This window comes from Chrysochloris asiatica, unplaced genomic scaffold (genome assembly GCF_000296735.1).
Source record: "Chrysochloris asiatica unplaced genomic scaffold, ChrAsi1.0 scaffold00111, whole genome shotgun sequence".
Lineage (NCBI taxonomy): Eukaryota > Metazoa > Chordata > Mammalia > Afrosoricida > Chrysochloridae > Chrysochloris > Chrysochloris asiatica.
In genome coordinates this window covers 9,570,900-9,588,891 of record NW_006408629.1, presented here as the reverse complement: position 1 = coordinate 9,588,891, position 17,992 = coordinate 9,570,900, and the positions used below count along the sequence as shown (strand labels likewise).

Here is a 17,992-nt window from a genome sequence, read left to right as displayed (position 1 = left end):
TGGTAATGGGATCAGTAGGTGGTTGGTTGTAAACTTTCAGGATTTAGAATCTGACCTCACTTCTCTAAAGAGATTAACATATGGGCCCAGACTTCCTCATCCCTCAGAACTCTTCAATCACCATTAAAATAGAATCACACATAGTACTTTACTTTCCAAAAGTAAGACTGAAAAAGTGGTCATTCTTTTCCTTTGTCCTGTAATTCCCACCAGACCCTAGAAGTTACTCATTCTTTTTCTTTGTCCTGTAATTCTCACCAGACCCTAGAAGTTACTTCTCTGTACCCCACCATGTGTTGGTAATTAGTGTGGTATCAGTAGTGGAGGGATGGCATTTCATGACAAGATGTAATATTTGGCCTTGGCTTTGTCAATCTGTAGTCATGAGCATTTTGATTTCAAAGGTTCCATTAGCTTTAGATGGCTATTTTCTTTAAAAGTCTGGTGGGATGTATTCAAAACAGATTAATTGTAAGATTAATGCTTTTAAACATTCTTATAGCACAATCACTCCATTAAGTGCTTTTCAGAAAATGGGTAATTGTAGGTTTTGAAATGTGCATTTTATGCCAATAACAAAGTATGAAATACTCAATAAGTAGGCTTCGGTTCTCTTGCAACTATAACACACAGGTTAGTGGAAAGCACAGTTGTCTTTATTTAAAACAAATACTCTATTTACCAAAGACTGTGACTTTTAACTTGTATTTCCTTCATTCCTTTTTGGTTTGGAAGCGTCATCCTTTGCCTAAAGGGAAAAGAAATACCATCGTCAATTCACACAGTTCAGAAGTAAGGATGCAAAAAGCTAATCAATGAGGTATTTCATGAGGAGATGTGCTGCTCTGAATGAAAGGGGCAAAAGATGTTCCCCTCTAAGTTCCTCTTCCTCATTTGGCCCAAACACACACTGTGAATTCTTTAAGTTTATAACTTAAGTTTATAACTCTTGCTATATTAAAAAATATTTTTTTAAGGGGAGGATAAAGAAAAAAACATGCATAGATGTTCTCAGCTAACAGTGTTTGATTATTCTGTAGTGATCCATCTTTTCCTGGTACTTGGGCCATGACTGGGGGAATAATCCAACTATCATATAGGGTTATTATGCTTTCTATTTATTTATTTTTTAAAGAGTTGGTTGCATCATGTACTTTGTAGACATTTGGGATACAGTGGCTTGAGTAACTGGTGACTATGAATCCTGTTTCTTGTATATTACTATAGGATGAGCTTACTGTCTTGTTGTTAAGTATTTTGATGCAACTGGATTTTTTTTTTTTTTTAAGCTGCACATTTCTCAATACAGTAGGGGGGGTCCATAATCACAGTCATTTGAATCATACGCTCTTGGAATTGAAAGGAACCTGGAAGCTGTATAGTCCAACTTCCACTCCTGACCACAGCTTGAGTGATTTTAGAAGGTAGCTTCCAATTATTGTGCTTTGTTAGTACACAGCTGTCATAATTGGAGTCCTGTAGGATAAGTACTTGACCACAAGGTCAGTTTGAACTGCAAGGTTGGTCGTTCAAACTGATCAGCTACTCCTCAGAAACACTATACAGGGTCACTATTGGTCGGAACTGACTCGACGGCACTTAACAATATATGGAATTGGAGAACTGAGTGTATCTATGGTCTAGTATATTTATTAGACAACATGTGGATAGGAGATGGCCTATTGGCCAGTTTTCATGTTGCTCTAGATGTTACAATGTTGATTCATAGCAATCCTGTGTAGAGTTTCCAAGGCTGTAAATATATGTAGGAGCAGACAGCTTCATCTATCTTCCAAGGAACAGCTGTTAGGCTAGAACCCCACCTTGTGGTTAGCAGTGCAGTGCTAATCCCACAGAGTCACAACTTTACCCAGTTCTATACACTACTGTAGCCTAGCATTTATATAGACCACATACTTTGCAGTGATTTAACAAGGGTGGGGGTTGAAGGTAGGTAACTCAACTTGAAATGCTCTTTTAAATAAAAAGCATCAGTTATTTAAATAACTGTATTTTAAACTCAAATTTCTTTAGCAAGGCATGCTAGAAGATTGTGCTTACAAAAACCACTTGATCTAAATAGATTCCAATAAGAAATGAAACTATTGAAAGGTCAAACTCACTCAACGTAATAGCTAAATGAATTTGTGGTACACTTACCTTTGCTGAATCCTTTGATTTACCCCCATTCTTGGAAGCTTTGGTGCTGGAATTGTTCTTCTTGCTTTTGTCCTAAAGCATAGGAAATGTAGTCAGGTTACTGGTAATATCCATCCATCTAGCCATCAACTATACTGGCTTGTACTCAAATGAATCCAGATTGGAAACCCCCAATTTACTGAAATTATGTAAAACTTTTTAGGTGTGTTAGTCACAGTTGTTTGAACAATTATGAATGGATGCAGAAGTTTAAGGTAAGAGGTAAAATAGGATAAAAATGGTTATGTGGGTCACACTGATATTCTGTTAATTTCTGTGAAGAATGATTCATCTAGACCTTACTTTGCTCATCAAAACAATTCATCTCTACTGGTACAAACAGAACAAAAGCAGGCTACTGTTTTCAGTGCTCTGAAGAAGAAATATAACAGTGGGAACCTGAAGCAGGTTACATATCAAAATAACGCTCATTTACCAAAAGGCATTGTTTAAGAGTTTCTAGGGTGTGGCACTGTGGGATAATGCACTAGACAGCAAGGTTGGTTTGAACTGCAAGGTCAGTGGTTCAAACTCACCAGCCACTCTTTCCTATAAGGGTTTCTATGAGTTGGAACTGACTCGTTGGCACTTAACAGCAACAGTAGTGTAGAGGTGGCCTTAAACAAAATCACCCAATATGAAAAGGAGAGATAATTCTGAGATTGAGAGCTAGGCTTAAAGACCAACAGAAGAGCAGCAAACATCTGCAGTATTCATCCCTCTGAAAATTGCAGTGAAGGGCAGATACTCTCCTTTCTATTTGATTTGCAAGAAGGTGTTGTTTATAGATAAAATGCTCCACATCTGTTGAAATACACATTTGTTTTTCATTCCATTCACTTTCAATCACATGTTTTGAGCACCAGGTCTGCACTAAGCATTTTGCTAATGCTGAGTACACAGAGGCAAAAGACGAAAACTTACTGGAATATACCAGTAAAAGCGGGGAGCAGCTGTAAGAGAAGCCTTCCCCAGCAAGTAGTTGCTTGAGCCGGGCCCTGAGGAATGAGCAGGAGAGTCAGTCACAGGGGCAGTGAAAGACAGGTGAGGAACCCCAGATGACATATGGACATGAGGGGGTGTGCTGTAGTTAGGGACCGCTCTCATTTTAAGTGAACACAGGATGGTATTAAAGGTAGGCCATTATTGTTTTACAACAATCGAGTGTAGCAATCAAGAATGATAAGAAGATTGTATAGTAACAATAAATACATTTATGACTTAACATTAAGTAATGTTCTCACATGATGTGTGTGCCGTTGTAATATTTCCAACTCATAATGACCCTTCCTACAGGACAAAGTAGGATAGCCCCATAGGGTTTCAAAGGCTGTAAATCCTGATGGAAGCAGTGGGCCACATCTTTCTGCTGTGGACTGGCTGGTGATTTGGAACTGCTGACCTTTAGGTAAGCAACCGAGTGCTTTAACCACTGCCTCGAGGGCACCTTACTGTACTTATATAAGGACTACAGATGAATACAATCATGTAAAACATATACATATGGAAAAAGACAAAGGACATATGCCAAATAGTGAATGTGAGAATAGTGGAGTTATAGATTACTTTTCATATTGATTTTATTTAAATGTGTGTGTACACATATAAATAATCTTTAAACTATAAAATGAAGAGAGAAAAGAAAGCTATAGCACCTTTGCTGCTTTCTGTGAGGTTTCTGTAGTTGATGGACAGTTGTCAAGCTCTCTTGAGAGGTCATCAATGGGGTCATGGTCATCTGCAGGTTTCTGACATATTAATAGAAATAGTTATTTATCATGAAGAAACATCAGGGAAAAAATGCTGTTGGATATTTGCCCACGTCACTTAAAAATAAAAGATATTTATTAAAAAGAAAGATAACTGATGATATTCTCTCCTAACATTGCATTGTAAAAAAAAATCTTAAAACATGAAAATCTAGACAATTTTATTTTTATCTACTCTTTATATAGGTTAGTTTTTTCTAAGCATCAATTTTCTCATCTGGAATATAGCCCTGCCTTTCTTAACAAAGTCTGGTGAGGAATAATTTAGATATAGTATATATACATTGCACATACATATACCCTTTTTCTCCAACATTTTAATACAAAATAAAGTTAGAATTTTATTTTTAAATCAAAGTATGTTACTATTGTATTTACCTTTGATTCCTTAGATTTCTTTGTAGATGGCTTCTCTGGCTTGCCCTTAAAAGCAATGCAGGCTATTGGTTAAACACAGATCTTAATAAAGGCTCACTTAGGTGTAGTTAGTATTCACGTAATTATTGTCCAATGACTTTAAATAAAATGAAGTATTATTGGTTGGCTGTGTGCTGTGGAATCTGTTACAACTCAGCAACCCTTTACAGGGTTTGCAAGACAGTACATTCTTATGGCAACAGAAGGCCTTGTCTTTCTCCCTGGGAGTGAATGGTAGATTTGAACTGCAGACCTTGTGGTTAGCAGCCTAGTTCGTAATCCACTCTTTGTAATAATTGATAAGTCTTGGTACCTGTTTAACGACTACTTTCTCAACTTTGCTTAATTATTCCTCTTATAAATATTTCGATGGTCTTATGGGAAAATTCAAGAAAGGTAGTCTCATCCTGGAACTGAAAAACATTTAGAAAGTTTCTGCTATTCTGAATTATAATTCTACTTAAAATGCTACAAAAGTAAATTATGCTTTCATGTTTTATTTACTATAGTTTACTTATTACACTTGGGTGAGAAAGATGAGGCATTCTGACCCCACAGAGATTTAAAGCCTTGGAAACCAAATACAGGGTCACTTATGAGTAGGAATGACTCCACAGCACTTAACAATAACAACTTAGGAAGGACCTGAGGCATGGCAGTTACATACAGATAAATGATTTCTAGGCAGGATCACAAATACAATGCATCAAAGATTTTCCTATCTTCAAAGACAAGGGCATTAAATAGTACATTTCCAAAGAATAAATCAGAGTCAAGTGGTGTTAGCAAAGGGGGTAGGATTCAAGCACTTTGTACAAGATGCATAATTGCCCATTTGCAGAATTCTGAACACGAAAGCAAGGATAATTGATTCTGACAATGGAGACACTGTTACTATTATACTGCTATACTGTTTTATAGACTTGTTAACTTTGGTTTTTAAGTAAGTAATGCTACCGAGACAGCACTACTTAAACCAGGGTATCATTTTACCCACTAACTGGATTATTAGTACAGATAGAGAAGAGAAGGATGCAATTTGGAATTCCTTATTCTTATTTGATGAAGAAGCCTGAGAAAGGTTATTTGTCTTCTAACTGACTCACAAGATTTGTTGTTATTGTAGTTGTTAAGTGCCATCGAGTTGGTTCCAACTCATAGCAACCCTGTATAGGGTTTCTGAGGAGCGGCTGGCTGGTGGGTTTGAACTGCTGACCTCAAGGCTCAGCTGAACAAAAAATGGGAGCAAGGTCAGATCCAAGAAAAACTGACTTCCCAGTTAGAGACAAGAGACTAGGAACTTTTTGATAGAGCACATTTGGATATGGAGTCCTGGTGTGGCACGGCAAGATAAATACTGGACTGCAAGTTGGTTTGAACTGCAAGGTCGGTGGTTCAAACTCACCAGCTGCTCCTTGGAAAACCTATACATGGTCGATATGAGTCAGAAGCTCCTCGACGACACTTAACCAAATATCGGAGCAGAGCTTCTTTTTAAGAATATCATTTTACTTGACTGTCTCCACTAACAGTCTATTGCCGGTGGTCGAACAGGAGGCAAAAAGGGAGGCCCCAAATCTTGGAAGTGTCTAATTCATTTACTCAATTAACTATTCCACCAACTGCTCCTTTTCTGATCTTTCTAAACCAAGAGCCTCTTTGCTTCCTTTGGAATTGTATAGAATCAGTCATTTTTATAATCTTTTCCTAAAAAGGAATTCTTCTGTCTACCTGGCTTAGAGGAGTCCTGGTGTGGCGCTGTGGGTTAATGTGCCAGACTGCAAAAGCCATTTGAACTGCAAAGTTGGCGGTTCAAACTCACCAGCTGCTCCTTGGAAACCCTATACAGGGTCGATTCGATGACATTTAACAGCAATAACACCACCTGGCTTAGAATCACTCGATGACTGACTATTATTAAACTCTGTTGATACTACAGTGCCCTGAATAGTGAACATAAATAAATAATTGATCAAATAAAAATTAAACCGAATTTTAAGCAGCTTGCTCTTCAGCACTGGGGACCTATTAAAAACAGTTATGTTATATTTTTGTGCTATTATTAAAGTGTAAAGCTTCTATTCGTTTCAAGTGAGGCTGGGGGTAAAAAAGAGCAGTTTTGTAGTAGGAACCGTACTAGGGTATAAAATAGCTGTGTGGCCTCTCAGCACTGTCTGTCTTAGCTTACCTGGTCATCATTATCCAGGAGATGCCTGTAGTCCGGTGGGATAGTGTCATCCCTTTCTCCTAGTTTGTCTCTATGTTCAGCCTTAGCTTTTTCCTATAAACAATGAACAGATTATTCATTTCCACTGTCTCCTAGAGCATATATTCTAAAATGACATGTTTCGTATTTATTGAATTTTTATGAGGTAAAACATAGAGTCTTTATCTTTTTTTAAGCAGCAGAACAAGCCTGGCTTTAACAACCTATTAACTGAAGAAAAAATAAAGAAATCCATATGCTTCTGTCCATCTGCTGTCTGTATATGTGAAGTTTTCTCCTGTATATTAAGTTAAAATAAGTGATTAAGTAGTTATCCTCTGAAATCAGGCTTTAGTTTTTTGCCTGTATGAATTTCACTGTTCAGATAAAAATCAGGTCACTATACCTTGGCATATACTGATGTAATACTGAGAAATTTGACTCTTTATAAGCAGCCTTGAAGGGCCAGGACAAAGAGGTAATTGGAATTAGACATGCTGGGCTGCTTGTGAGACAGGTGTTGGAGCATCTACTGTGGAGAAAGCCACACCTGCCTCCCAGCATCTCCTCTCACTGGGGTGTGATAGGCTGGTCTCCATCACAGACAGCCTAAGGGAGCAAGGACTTTTCTTTTCTGCATCATTCTAATTTCATTTCTTCGAATGTTGATGTTCATTGTCAATTTCCTTGTGACAATGATAGAATCAAGACATAAAAATTTTGTGAACTATTCTGTTTGGGGGATCTGAGCTTTGCAGGCCATAAAGTGAATTCCTGGTTCCAACCTATGATGTAGACAGTTGAAATGAATTGCTATATATTGTATTAAAAGTTTATGTCCTTCCAGACACATCTCGAGATAATGCTGAACTCCTGGTCTCTTTATGTAGGCGTTTATATTCAGATTTAGTATGCCTGCTGAAAAGCTGCTAGGAAACAGTCCAGCAAACAGTGACATCTATCACTAACATGCACAAAACATGTAAACTTTAAAAAATGCACGTGTGTAGATACTGCATACATGAGGGAGTCCTGGTGTAGCGCTTCAGGATAATGCATCAGACCGTAAGGTCGATGTCAACAGCAAGGTGGCAGTTAAAACCCACCGTGCACGCCTCAGAGACCCTCTACAGGGTCGCTATGAGTTGGAACTGACTCGACAGCACATAACAACAACTAGGTTAAACCAAGAAAAGTTATGGTGGGAAAAGAATGAAATTAGCTAAACGGCAAATCATGCTTTTCTGAAAGCAAGGGACTAACAGAACTTTCGCCTGATTCCATGTCATCAACATCCCCAGTGAGAAAAGACACAAACAGAACAAGATTGAGCAATGAGAAGGAAAAAAAAAAACACCACCACCAGACTTTTGTTATTCACGGTTCCCTAACAATGCCAGAAGTAGTTTTTTTCCTTTAATGTGGAGTCTAGGTCTCACATGGTATAAAAACCTTACATTTCACTTATTTATGGATTTTTCTGTCCTACCTTTACTTTATCCTCCATTGGTTTATTTTCATCAGGGTCTGGCTGTCTTTGTCCTAGGCTGTCAGAAAGTTGATCCAGGGCATCATCTAGTTCTTTGTTGTCACTTTGCTAAAAAGTAAATGATTCTGAGTTAGTCACCATCAACCACAACACATCAAAGGCAAATCAGCATAGAAACTCATTCTTTCCAGAAGGAGACTTATTATCTTGCAAAATGAAGACATTGGGGGTTAGGGTAAGGTCAGACAGGGTCAGAGAAAGAAATGCTGAGAGTGAAAGATAGGGAACACTGAGCAGATCATCTATTTGGCTAGACACCTGCTTCCATCCATGTCTGCCCATCTCCTAGGAAAAATCTCTGCAAGATTCATGGGCAGCTAAGTGGCAGGGTCAGGGGCCACACTACAATAGTTTAGACAGAGAAATTTCAAATGCAAATGAATCAATCATATTCCTTTCATTTAGAAGTTAAAACATGATTATAAAAAACTAAAGTTCACAGAGACTGATGGCTAGGAAATCAAGATTTTTATAATCATGAGCTTTTCTTTGCTTTTGTGGATACCTCTCTAAGGTGCATTTCATAAAGTACAGTATGGCCAAAGGCAGATGGTGGATGCTTAGGGAGTTCAGCACTGCCTTCCCAATACTTCTTAGACCACAGAATCCCAGAGACAATCTGCTGTTATGAGAAAGAGAAGGATCAAAAGACTTCAAAAGCCTTCTGAACAGGTGGAATGTCTCTCTTCATTGTCAAGAAACCCAAGGAAGCTAAACTGAAGAATGGAGGCTACCTGGTATTCTAGGAGGAAAAAAACCAGGGCCACAGAACAATCATGATCAAATTAACAAAAGCTAATTTCTACTACCATTTATTTATTGTATGATTCAGGAAAATTATTTAATACCCTGAGCCTCAGTTTCTTTGGCTATGAAATGTAATGAAATGTTCAAGGCGCTGAGCAGATAAAATAATTGAAAAGGCATTTAAAAGAATACTTGGTTCCATGTCAGCACATAACATTATGAAAGTGAAATCCAAAAACTATTTTTATTAACATTTTCAAATAATGACTTCCATCTCTATTCTATATGAATTCAATTAAAAACGTGTATAATATCTACACTGTATAAGATATTATACTTGGCTGTCTTACACACTACAGAACCTACAGTTTATTTCCAAATATTTTCAAATACATTATCCAGTTTTATATGCTTTCAAGGACTCTTGGAGGAAAAAAAATCAACCACCAAGCTCAGAAAAGCTGTCATTTGCCTGAAATCACGATGTTAAAGCAAATGAGACTCAGGTCAGGAGACTGAACAGGTCATTTTCCCTACTACACCCAGTCACAGCTAAGTGCTTCTGTTCCCTTCTGAAGAAGCTTTTCCCACTGGACTCCTGCAAAGCATGTCTTCAGGTGTTTTCAGTATATGTAATACTGCTGCTAACTCAATCTTATCTGTTTGTAGCAAAGAAAACTCACATGAATTATGATACTTTACTCTTTGATTTCCAAGTACATTCATTTAAACAAAGGCTTATTCCTAGTTTTAATGATATCTTCAAAAAATTATTATTAATATTATATGTAAATATATTACTAATAAGGAGCTCTGGTAGCATAGTGGTTATGATTCGGGCTGCCAATCTCAAGGTCAGCAGTTCGAAACTACCAGCAGTTCTGCGGGAGAAAGATAAGGCGTTCTGCTCTTGTAAAGATTTATAGCCTCAGAAACCCTGTGCAGCGTCACTATGAGTCGGAACCGACTCCATGGTACTTAATAACAACAACATATCACTAATAAATACTTGTTGTTGTTGTTAAATGCTGTTGACTTATAGGGACCCTGTTTACTGTTTCCAAGACTTTATATACTTTGGGAGCAGAAAGCCTCATCCTTCTCACGCAGAGTAGCTGGTGGGCTTGAACTGCGGACCTCGTGGTTTGCACTCCAGTGCTTATTGAATAGAGCCACCCTATTCCATACTAATAAATATTACTAATACTTACTAACTTGTTATTAAACAATTAACTATAACAGAAGTGGTTAGACAAATGAGGCTGTAAACACAACCCTGGTGTGTCACAATAGGATAAGTACTGGACTGCGAACTACAAGGTCGCTGCTCCACGGAAACCCTGATCAGGATCACTATGAGTTGGAATGGACTCAATGGCATTTAACAACAAAAAACACAATAGAAGACTTTTGATAAGTAATGCATGTGAAAGTTGAACAGTGAATAAGGAAGTTGGACAGTGGAAAGGAAGACCAAAAGTTGGACAGTGAAAAGGAAGACCACAGAAGAATTGATGCTTCTGAGTTATGGTGTTGGAGGACAGTACTGAAAAGTACCATGGACTGCCAAAAGAACAAATAGCTCTGTGTTGGAAGAAGTACAGCCAGAGTGCTCCTTGGAATCCAAGATAGCCAGATTTCGTCTGTCATACTACAGATATGTTGTCAGGAGGGAACAGTCACTGGAGAAGGATATCATATTTGGTAAAGTGGAGGGTCGGAGGAAAAGGAGGAAGACCCAGTGAGATGGATTGGCATAGTGGTGGAAATGATGGGCTCAGTCAGAGCAACGGTTGTGAGGTTGGCCCAGGACCAGGCAGCATTTCATTCTGTTGTGCATAGGGTCGCTATGAGACGGAATTGACTCGATGACACCTAATAACAACAATGTTAAGTTATAACCTCATTCAGGTTAGAAGCTCTGAGTATCATGAAATGTAAATGGTTGCTCAGGCCATTAGTGTTCTTCCTTCCTGTAGCACAAGGACTCTTGTCATCATGGGTATGTGAGTACAGACACACACACACACACACACACACACACACACACACACACAGCATTTTACTTGCTTCACTGGAATCCAGAATTATAGTTGCTAATGCCTCTGGACAATTTCAGATGATCCTGAAGCTGACCCAAACAAGGAAAATCTATTCAGAAACTCAGACTGCAGTAGTAAGCAAGTTTTGACATGATATCAAAAGGGAAAGAAACATAGCTGCCTTCATTGAAACCTCTCCGTCTCCACTAAGCAAACAGGCACTAGTTCACTGAACTCAACCAAAGGCACTGTGCCATCTGAGGCAGTCCTTTCATCTTTTGATGTGCTGTGGCCCAATCTGTAATGTGTAATTTGGTACTGAACAGATAATGAATCAAGGAAAGTCTGGAAAAGCTTTGGTACCCCAGCCTTCCCTCAGAACATGTAAATAAATGAAACAATATTGATGTTGAGCTTATTCTACTACAAAAATGACAAATTCTGGTGTGAGTAGGAGGAATACAATGTTATTTCGTGATATGTTTGTGATTTTTTTTGGAGGAAGAGAAGCTTAAACACAGAGCAACTGCATAAAATAAATGAGGTTTAATAACATGGTAGAGTCCTGGTGTGGCACTGTGGGTTAGTGCACCAGACTGCAATGCTGTTTGAACTGCAAGGCTTGTGGTTCAAGCTCACCAGCTGCTCCTCTGAAACCCTACACAGGGTCTCTATTGGTCAGAACTGACTCGATGGCATTTAACAACAACAACAAATAATATGGTAGTCAATTACAGTATGTGCTAGGAAAAACATACAAGGAGGAGAAAACCAGTTATACCAGGAAAGCCAAAATATCTTTTTAATGAAAAATCTGAGTATATGTAGTTGTACTTTCAATTTGAATAAAGCAGCAATATTAAAGATTTCAAGTGAGTTTAAAAATGTTCACATACATTGTTCCATTTAATTAATCAAAAGTAATCCGTCATCTCTCAAATTGCTAGCCTTGCCTTAGCTCTTTGAAAGAGAAGGTGCCTGGTCTTATTAATGACTTTGTTTTCATTTTTTAAAACGACCCCCTCTTTTCTTCCCTGGGGATTCCTTCTTCTGCATGTTGTTGCAAAAATGCTATCTCTTACTTTATATAAATGGAATCCTGGTGTGGCGCTGTGGGCTAATGTGTCAGACTGCAAAGTAGTTTGAACCACAAGGTCGGTGGTTCAAGCTCACCAGCAGCTTCTTGGAAACTCTATACAGGGTCGCTATGGGTTGGAATTGACTCAATGGCAATTAACAACAGCAACTTTATATAAATGGTAGTGGAATAATATAGAGAATAGGGAGAATGATTACACAACTTAAAGAATATAATTAAGGTCACTGAATTATACTTTTACCACAATAAAAAAATAAAGACAGGTTGCTTACTGGGGTCTTAGGGGGTGATCTTGCAGAATGGGTGGTTGAAGCTGGGGTTTGGGAAACCACTTCAGAAATCACTGCAGAAAGTTTAGCATCTTCAAATTTCTTTTGTAAAAAAAAAAAAAAGAAAAGGTTTGTTTGTATCAGTAATATATATAAAATTGTGTCCATAAAATCATGTTAAACATAACTCTTTTTATAACTGCTTATTCTCTTGATCCAAATAGAAATAGTCACTCAATCTTAAAAGCAATTCTATTCTACTTTCTTTTATAGAATATTATTTATATTTAACAGCTTTCTATTTCTAATTCATATTTTTCTAAATACTGTTCAATAATCTAATATTGTAGAATCCCATTATGTGCTTATATATTCATTGCTATACATTTAAGTTGTTGGCAATTTTTCAGCTTTCATCTTCACTACTTAGTGCTCTAATTTCTAGAAGTGGGTCTTTTTACAGTGCTGGCTATGTTCTGCCAGACTGCTCACTCAAAGGTTTGCAGGAATTACACTGCCAAGAACAATGGACAAGTATACCTGTGTTCCCTCAAGCTTTGCTTGCCAGCATTAGATTTTTAACACATAGTTTTGTTTTTATTGTAGGAGTAAAATGATACACTATTGTTTAAATTCTGTGGTATACAGTATGAGGTTTCAGTTTCACTTTTTCTCAGTGTTCAACATAAATTCAAATACATCTTTTATATAGATATATGACTTGTCTTTATTTTATATTGTTGTTGTTAGGTGCCATACAGTTGGTACCAACTCATAGCGACCCGTGTTATAATGATTTATTTTTCTGGCTGTTGAATGTTTAATTTCTAATAATGGTTAAGAGTACTTTAATAAGTTGCTATGTTCTATTTGTCAGTCCTCGTGTGGCACTGTGGGATAAGTTAGGATAAGTACTGGACTGCTAAACGCAAGGTTGGTGATTCAAACCCACCAGCCACTCCTTGGAAGCCCTATACTGGATCTCTATGAGTAAGAAAAGACTCGACAGCACTTAACAAGAATTTTTATATTCACAGATATAATAGTTGTAATATAATTAATTGGCCATATTCACCAAGTTTTCAGGTTAGGACAATAATTATATAACCAATTAACTAGAAGACCTTATTTTTAAGGACAATTTTATGTCACATGGGAACTAGCTGAGAATTAGAAGCATGAAAAGTTATCTCTAAACCTCTGATGGAAAGAAGGTTTGAGAATTGTTCTAATCTTTCTTCTTTAGTTTAAGTTATGTGAACAATACTGCTCTACATTTTTATTAAAATATTTCTTGGAAAATTGTGTATAATATTTTTTAACAATTTAGTTGCTCTCATACTGATTATTATTTTCACTTTAAAATCGTACTGCTAATATTATTTTTCCGAATTCTATTTGGCATACTTACAATTTATATTGTAAGACACTTAGACAAATTCATTTGTTGGCTTTGAACAGTTAATCATTTAGTTGACCTTTTAACTCTGATTGCTATATTGTTCTAATTAAAAATTTAACTGTACTTTATTTGCAAGATTTATTTTCCTCTTTCACATTTACTAGTATTTTGAAATAAATAAAACTGTATAAAATAGCAGTTAACATTTCATTAAAAATGCTGTTTTCGTCTTCTAGTATACTTATAGCTACTTTCCTTTGGGTTGTCACTTCATTGCATCTTTTAAAATTTTACATATAAACTTCAATGAACAGTTGATTTCTCAAGTTTTTCTTTTCATTACTGATGAAGGCACTTATGGTAATAAATGTAGCTCATGAATACTACACCACATCTCAAAAATTTTAATTTGTAATATCACCAATTTTTAAAATCTATTCTAAATTTGGAGTCCTGGTGTGGGCTAATGTGCTGGACTGCAAAGTCAGTTTGAACCGCAAAGTTGGCAGTTCAAGTTCACTTGGAAATCCCATATAGGGTCGCTATGGATCAAAACCAACTTGACGGCACACAACCACATTCTAAATTTATTTCTTCATGAGGAGGATATTTACATATTTCTTATAAAAGCAGAATTGGTTCTATTTTACAAAGATCAAAGTAAATGGTATGTTTGGTATCAACAATTACTTTCTTAATACGTGAGATGGTCTTTATAATCTAATACATGATATTTTTTCTCTAAATTTCTTGGGATCATTTAGTTTTAACCACATCAATTATTTCAATTTATTAATACCTTTTACACTGATAAATGTTTTCCAGTGGTAGACTGATTTTTCTATGAGTAAAATCTGTTTAAAAATTGTTTTATCTCTAATCATTCACTGCATTACACCTTCTTTTTGTGCTGAAGATAGCACATATAAATTCAATGTTATACTAAAAAAATTTTTGAACGTTTAAAATGAAAAGATTCCTAACTATTGAAGTAATAATGACAGTGAGGATGAGGAAGGTACGTCAGGTAATATTCCCACAATCTGGTCTGCATCACTGTCATGGGATGACTGTATATTATTGGGGAGCTGTTTCCTTATACTGCTTATACTGCAGCCTGTAACTTAGTACCTTGCAGTGTCTGAATCAGGGCTTGAGTGCTTCTGTGTGACATGGTCTGTTTGCATGGAGGTAGGCGAGAGGAAGGTAATGCCATGAGGGCTTAGTGAAGATTCTTCATGTCACCGTCCAAAGCGGAACCTATAAATCTGTTTTCCAACTACCTTCCAACAATAAAATTCAGTAGCTGAGAACCTGGGTTCCCTGTAAATAGATAACACCTCACAAAAAAAGGCAGTGCAACCATCTATGTTTGGGAACACTAAGACTTCAAATCTATGTCTGCATATAGAAGGTTTTGATAATCCTACAGTAGTGAAACATTAACCAAACCTCTTCACAACAGAATCCCCTTTGAAAGACCATCTATTTATTCTACATGAAGCTAAGTTTTCCTGGAAGGGAGTCTGGAAAGTAACAAGTTGTACAAATATCAACAGGTAAAGTTATTGTCTGAGACATAATTTTGGATAAATTAAGATTTAAATTTTCTTTCCTAAGATGTGCTTGATATAGAGTATGATCACTGGTTCAATTATGCAAACTATTGAAAACAACCACTAAGTTGAAGGCCATTAACTCGGTGATTTTCTTCAGCAACCAAGTCAGACTCTAAGTCACAGGTTTCTATTTACTTCCACCATCCTAAGTGTAAAACCAGGAGTTTCAGACTTACAAGAGATGAAGTATTCTGGAGACCAGAGAAATCCTCAGACAAAGCTTCGAGAAGGAGATCTTCACTCATAGGCTACAAGAACAAGGAAATGCATCAACACAGGACAGGTGTCATCTGGCTCCTCTTCAAAACAAGGTCACTATTTGTATGTTAATTGGCACTGTGGGTTAATGCGCTGCACAGCAAAGTCAGTTTGAACTCCAACGTTGGTGGTTCAAACTTACCAGCTGCTCCTTGGTAACAACATACAGGGTTGCTATGGGTTGGAACTGACTCAACAGCACTTAACAGTAACAACAAACTCACTAAAGGAAAGCTATATCTTATTTGAATTAACAACCAGGGGCCAAATGAGAGAGAGAGCTAGAGAAAACTAATTTGCTTACCGGGAGCTGTTCCTTGGGCTCTTTTGGCAAAAGTGGTTTTCCATCTTTGTCCTATGCAGAAATGATAATACAAATAAACAAAACCAACATGGAATTTAATCATTTCACATCTTACCTCAAGTATACTTTGCAAACACACAAGGGATCAATAGGTTATAACTGATGTATATAAACTAGAATCATTATTTCAGGAAACACATTCTTTTACCAGTAAGCACATCAGGCATTTGTTAGGCATGGGAGATGCAAACAGGTTAGGAATGGTTTGTGACTCCACTAGTCCATAAACTAGTAGAGAAGAGAAACATGTGAAGAGTCAGTCTAATGTGACGTGTGTTGTGATGTTAGTTTTGGAACTACCGGAGCATGGAGAGGAGTCATTCTTGGCCTGGAGTGTGGGCTTCACAAAGGCTGCTTGGAGAAAGCTGATGAACTTTAGAAGCCATGCACTCACCTAGTATGTGTTGATTATGTACCGAGTTCTGTACTAAACCTTGGAAAAACAGTAAATAGAAGAGTCAGAAGTCCTTGCCCTCATGGAGCATATAGATGTGGGTGGAACGTGCTGAAACTTTTGACTCAGATTATGCCAAGCTTTAAAACGACTCTAAATGCCACTTTTGATTTTAAAGAATAGAATCCATAAAGCATTTGAGGCTTTTTAATAAAAGGTGGCTTATAAATTAAGGACAATTTCCATTTATCCACGTACACAAAAATACACAAGCACAAAGCTATCTCTTTGGAGATTTCTACTGAGAAACTTGGTGAGGTATTTTATTTGATTTAAATGTGGAGTGCTGGTGATGTAGTGGGTTACGTGATGTTTTGCTAACTGTAAGGTAAGCAGTTTGAACCCACCAGTCACTGCAAAGGAGAAAGATGAAGCTACTGTAAAGATTTACAGTCTCAGATAGCCTAAAGGTGGTTCCACTCTGTCCTACAGGATCACTCAGACTTGACATAAGTAAGTTTCATTTAAATGTTAAAAGGTGCTGTAGTTTAGAGGCATCCAGTGCTTCTTTCCCTCTTAACTGACAAACTCTTTATCCCCTTTTCTATCTGCTTTGCAGGTTCACTTGTACCTTCTGATCACTCCTCAAGTAGCAGGGAAAGCAGAAGTTGGGCTTGCTCTCTACCACCCCTCAGCTGCAAAGGCAGCAAACAGCCAAGTGCTACACAGGGTCACTGTTGGTGTTGTTGTTCTGTGCCATCGAATCAGTTCCGAATCCTAGCGACCCTGTATAGGGTTTCCGAGGAGCAGCTGGTAAGCTTGAACTGCCAACGCTATGTTTCAAACTGACTTTGCAGCCCAGCGCATTCACCCACAGCGCCACTCTAGGACTCACATAGGGTCATGGGAGCACTTTTATCCCACACTCAAAAGGAAATGTACTCTGATCATTTTCTAGTCACCTCTGCATGGGGAAAACTTGAGGTCTGCCCTCACAAGGCTAAATCTTACTGAACAGGTCCAGCGTGAGTGTAACTGGTTGTTTAAGTGCTGTTGAGTTGGTTCGGACTCATAGGACCCTGTCTAGGGTTTCTGAGAATCAGATTGTGGGTTTGAACTGCCGACCCTGAAGTTTCAAGCGACCTTGTGGTCCAGTGCATTATCTGGCAGCATCACACTAGGACTCCTTGAGCATAACCGGTGGATAACAATGTGGGATTTAAACAAGAAGTCAAGGTAGCAACTGAAAATGCTATAAAGCAATATTGATAAATAATGTGGGAGAAAATTTTAGATGAGAGTGAAACTACAACTGAATAAATTTGTGAGGACTAATCATCTACTCACTTAAAAACTGTATCTGAAATTAGGGAAGGAAAAGCGTTATCTTGGGCATGACCAGCTTCTAGGAAATGGGGAAATAGAGAAAACATACATGTGGCCTGAAGCTCTAAGAGCACTTGTAAAGCAACATAACACACAAACCCAAAGTAACAGAAATGCTGTGGTCCCAACTGAACTGTGAAATGCAAAAAAGGAAGCAAGATAAAGGTATCCAGAATAATACCCATTTTATCAGGGAGAACTTAGTACTGTTTCTGTGTTTCCTGCATCAGTGAATTAGTGCATATGGAGTACCAATTTGAGTTTCCTGAGTT

At 37.5% G+C, this 17,992-nt stretch overlaps 1 protein-coding gene across 1 annotated transcript in view; it reads right to left on the bottom strand.

Moving 5' to 3' along the window:
* Positions 1–697: 697 nt before the first annotated feature.
* The window catches only part of CAST (calpastatin), a 59,937-nt gene continuing 42,642 nt past the window's right edge, over positions 698–17,992 (bottom strand). Inside the window, exons 20-28 of the mRNA XM_006867896.1 lie at positions 15,881–15,931; positions 15,495–15,566; positions 12,301–12,399; positions 8,081–8,188; positions 6,574–6,666; positions 4,347–4,391; positions 3,855–3,947; positions 2,161–2,232; positions 698–748 (exon numbers count right to left, since the gene is read on the bottom strand). Coding sequence (XP_006867958.1) covers positions 698–748; positions 2,161–2,232; positions 3,855–3,947; positions 4,347–4,391; positions 6,574–6,666; positions 8,081–8,188; positions 12,301–12,399; positions 15,495–15,566; positions 15,881–15,931 — 684 coding nt within the window. The remainder of the gene's footprint in view (positions 749–2,160; positions 2,233–3,854; positions 3,948–4,346; positions 4,392–6,573; positions 6,667–8,080; positions 8,189–12,300; positions 12,400–15,494; positions 15,567–15,880; positions 15,932–17,992) is intronic.